This window comes from Nanorana parkeri, unplaced genomic scaffold (assembly GCF_000935625.1).
Source record: "Nanorana parkeri isolate BGI_ZX_2015 unplaced genomic scaffold, ASM93562v1 scaffold2300, whole genome shotgun sequence".
NCBI lineage: Eukaryota > Metazoa > Chordata > Amphibia > Anura > Dicroglossidae > Nanorana > Nanorana parkeri.
This window is the reverse complement of record NW_017308568.1, coordinates 148,704-153,504: the sequence shown is the minus strand read 5'-3', so window position 1 is coordinate 153,504 and position 4,801 is coordinate 148,704. Positions and strand designations below refer to the sequence as shown.

The window sequence follows — 4,801 nt, the reverse complement described above, 5'->3', positions numbered from 1 at the left end:
CTTCATTCAACTTTGTTTTTTTCCAGTAAGAAGTGCAACAAGGTATCTTTTTGTTTGTCTTTATCACTCTGTTCTCTCCTCCTATCAGCATGTTCCTTGCACTGCAACACAACTGATTGGTTGTATGTGCTGCTTCTCCCTTTTCCGGTCTGAGCTCTACCGCAAAACAGGATTGCAAGAGGCTGCCACCGGGGTCACATTCAGGTATTAAGCTTTTTTTTTAATTTTTTTTTTAATCCTGTTATTGTATCAGACAAATTACATTATTTAAAAAAAACAAGTGTTTATTCGCAGAAGGTATCTGATAAGAAGTGATCCGGAGCGCCCTTCACTGTATAATTTGTTTCACTGCCTGCATAACCAGGACGGCAATGTCCGAGGGGGGTGGTTGGTGAATACGACATGAGCTATCAATAAGTCACCAAGACATACCAGGAGTGGGGATCGAACCCACGCGGATATACATCCATTGGATCTTAAGTCCAACGCCTTAACCACTCGGCCATCCTGGTAGAGCTGAGCACGCGATGTAAGTAGCCGCACTTGACTTGGTATCGGCCTCTTGTGATCCCTGTACAGCAGAGCTCAGGCTGGGATAGGAAGGAGCAGCACAAGGTTGTGCTGCAGTGCAAGTCGCATGCTGATAGGTGACAGAGAGATGAGCTCATCAGTCTGCTGCTTCTCCTTTCACTGTCCACTCACAGGCTGGGGGAGGGACAAGAACTGTAAGCGTTCCTGAACTGCAGCAGATTAAAATCAGGCTCGGCTGTACTGTGTGGCAGAGCTGCGTAGATGTCAGGACTGGATGGAGAGAATTACAACCCCCCCCCAAGCAGGTAAAATAGTTTTTCTCATCCCCTTAGAGATCAGGACTCTACCTCAGGCTGCAGACTAGTTCTGTAAATTTGGGCCTCTCCGAGGGGTCGTAGGTCCAGCAGCGGGTCATTAACGTGTACAGGGTGGGCGGGCAGATCTCGGGTTTGGGGAGGCGATCCCCTTTTTCGATGACGCTGATGACGTCTTTGTTCTCCAGCCAGAAAAACGGTTGCTTGCCGAACGAGAGGATCTCCCACATGCAGACCCCTGAAAGGGACAGAAAGAAGAGGGCTCAGGTTCACATTGTACACCAAAGGTCGTTACTTAAAGGGGAACTCCCTTCCCTTCAGTCCTGGACAGCTGCCTCAATACTCCTTTCCATTCCGCTGGTCGCCATTCAACTTGGATGAGGACTGGCGGCCAGAAGACGACTGGAGATGGAGAGGAGGTTCTGTGGGGGACGGCTCAGGTTTCTTTTCCATCACGCTGGACTAGTTATTTTTGGTGCCAGAACTTAAGTTCCACCTTAAATAAAAACTGCACCCCAACAACATGTTTTGGACATTGGAATGAGATCGTCCTCAGGTACCTCAATTTTCAAGCCACGGGGTCCCTCAGTAATGGCCCCTGCTCCCACGAGGTCCCTAAACTCTACCAAACCACTAGCAACCTTCTCTGACCTCCTTCACTAACCCTCCACCACCACCACCATCTCCACCACCTCCACCACCACCATCTCCACCATCTCCACCACCACCACACCTCCACTACCATTCACTCTCCCCTTACAACCGGCCCCCGGTCATGTGACTTTTCTCATCTGTGATCGGCTCAGGGCTTCCCAGAACCGGCTCTAGACCCAATTTGACCCAATGTCTCACCAAACATCCAGACGTCGCTGGCCGAGGTGAAGCGGCGGAAGTTGATGGATTCCGGAGCCATCCACTTGATTGGGAGTCGAGTTACTGAAGCTGGAGGGGGCGAGAGAGAAGACAAGAGTCAGACGAGAACAGATATCCGAACCTAACTCCACTAAGGAGATATATACATATGACCACTAGATGGAGCTGAGGAGCATAGGAAATATATACATATGGCCACTAGATGTGGGAGGAGCATAGGAAATATATACATATGACCACTAGATGGAGCTGAGGAGCATAGGAAATATATACATATGGCCACTAGATGTGGGAGGAGCATAGGAAATATATACATATGACCACTAGATGGAGCTGAGGAGCATAGGAAATATATACATATGGCCACTAGATGTGGGAGGAGCATAGGAAATATATACATATGACCACTAGATGGAGCTGAGGAGCATAGGAAATATATACATATGGCCACTAGATGTGGGAGGAGCATAGGAAATATATACATATGACCACTAGATGGAGCTGTGGAGCATAGGAAATATATACATATGACCACTAGATGGGGGAGGAGCACAGGAAATATATACATATGGCCACTAGATGGAGGAGGAGCATAGAAAATGTATACATATGGCCACTAGATGTGGGACGAGCATAGGAAATATATACATATGACCACTAGATGGAGGAGGAGCATAGGAGATATATACATATGACCACTAGATGGAGCTGTGGAGCATAGGAAATATATACATATGACCACTAGATGGAGCTGAGGAGCATAGGAAATATATACATATGGCCACTAGATGGAGGAGGAGCATAGGACATATATACATATGACCACTAGATGGAGCTGTGGAGCATAGGAAATATATACATATGACCACTAGATGGGGGAGGAGCACAGGAAATATATACATATGGCCACTAGATGGAGGAGGAGCATAGAAAATGTATACATATGGCCACTAGATGGAGGAGGAGCATAGGAAATATATACATATGACCACTAGATGGAGGAGGAGCATAGGAGATATATACATATGACCACTAGATGGAGCTGTGGAGCATAGGAAATATATACATATGACCACTAGATGGAGCTGAGGAGCATAGGAAATATATACATATGGCCACTAGATGGAGGAGGAGCATAGGAAATATATACATATGACCACTAGATGGAGGAGGAGCATAGGACATATATACATATGACCACTAGATGGAGCTGTGGAGCATAGGAAATATATACATATGACCACTAGATGGGGGAGGAGCACAGGAAATATATACATATGGCCACTAGATGGAGGAGGAGCATAGGACATATATACATATGACCACTAGATGGAGGAGGAGCATAGGAGATATATACATATGACCACTAGATGGAGCTGAGGAGCATAGGAAATATATACATATGGCCACTAGATGTGGGAGGAGCATAGGAAATATATACATATGACCACTAGATGGAGCTGAGGAGCATAGGAAATATATACATATGGCCACTAGATGGAGGAGGAGCATAGGACATATATACATATGACCACTAGATGGAGGAGGAGCATAGGACATATATACATATGACCACTAGATGGAGCTGTGGAGCATAGGAAATATATACATATGACCACTAGATGGGGGAGGAGCACAGGAAATATATACATATGGCCACTAGATGGAGGAGGAGCATAGAAAATGTATACATATGGCCACTAGATGGAGGAGGAGCATAGGAAATATATACATATGACCACTAGATGGAGGAGGAGCATAGGAGATATATACATATGACCACTAGATGGAGCTGTGGAGCATAGGAAATATATACATATGACCACTAGATGGAGCTGAGGAGCACAGGAAATATATACATATGGCCACTAGATGGAGGAGGAGCATAGGAAATATATACATATGGCCACTAGATGGAGGAGGAGCATAGGAAATATATACATATGGCCACTAGATGGAGGAGGAGCATAGGAAATATATACATATGGCCACTAGATGGAGGAGGAGCATAGGAAATATATACATATGGCCACTAGATGGAGGAGGAGCATAGGAAATATATACATATGGCCACTAGATGGGGGAGGAGCATAGGAAATATATACATATGGCCACTAGATGGGGGAGGAGCATAGGAAATATATACATATGGCCACTAGATGGGGGAGGAGCATAGGCAATATATACATATGGCCACTAGATGGCGCTGATGAGCATAGGAAAGAGGCTCCATCTAGTGGCCTTATTGTAGTATTACACTGGACATGGAAAAGGAAATACACCAAGTTCGTTTTTGCCTCCATACCCACAGCAACTGAGAGTTTGTGAGTCCTGACCTTTGTAATACTCTTCTTCTTCTATATACCGCGAGAGGCCGAAGTCTCCAAGCTTGACACACTCATGTGAGGCCACCAGGATATTCCTGACAGCGATGTCCCTGAGAAGAGAAGACGCTGGCTTACTGGTACATATAGAACACTCTGAAGTATCTGCGTCGCCAAGACCAGCCAATCAGATGGCAGCCCTCGTTATACCATTTGTACATTACAACAACTTGCTTACTGACTACTATGGCCAACTATTGAGCTGCACGGAATATAATGACCTCCTGGTCAGTGATGGAGGTCACCACATGTGGCCTCCAAGTAACTGGTCAGTCTTGTAAGTCTCCAAGTCAATAACTATGTTTTGGTGGGGCCCTTTGGATCCTAAGTCTAGGCGGTACAAGGGGCCCCAACTAAAAGTAAGTTGCCCCCAGGAAATATGTTTTATTTATCGATTCTTATTTAAAATACTTAATGATTTATTATTGCTGACACGACTCTCTCTATTAAAGGCTACAGGGGCCCCACACCAAAGGCATTCCCCAAACTTGAAAATGGACCCCCATCCCTTGGACGGCTCACTTGTGTGCCTCAAGGTGGTCTCACCTCAGATATGATAAGGCTCGGCTATAGTTACCAGTCACATTCTCTGATTGGTTAACTTTACTATCTGCTGACTGGTCAGTTTATATGAATTGCTATCGGTCAATTTGAGTAAAAGCTTATTGCTCAACTTCAGTCTAATTCTTTGCTATATAA

General features: G+C 45.3%; 1 protein-coding gene and 1 non-coding gene across 2 annotated transcripts in view; both read right to left on the bottom strand.

Moving 5' to 3' along the window:
• The window catches only part of LOC108801309 (protein-tyrosine kinase 2-beta-like), a gene marked incomplete at its 3' end in the record, with an annotated part of 68,783 nt that overhangs the window by 23,821 nt on the left and 40,161 nt on the right, over positions 1–4,801 (bottom strand). The window contains exons 18-20 of the mRNA XM_018573244.1: positions 4,055–4,155; positions 1,698–1,787; positions 879–1,083 (exon numbers count right to left, since the gene is read on the bottom strand). Coding sequence (XP_018428746.1) covers positions 879–1,083; positions 1,698–1,787; positions 4,055–4,155 — 396 coding nt within the window. The remainder of the gene's footprint in view (positions 1–878; positions 1,084–1,697; positions 1,788–4,054; positions 4,156–4,801) is intronic.
• On the bottom strand, positions 430–512 carry TRNAL-UAA. Its single transcript has one exon. It is a non-coding gene; the product is annotated as a tRNA-Leu (tRNA).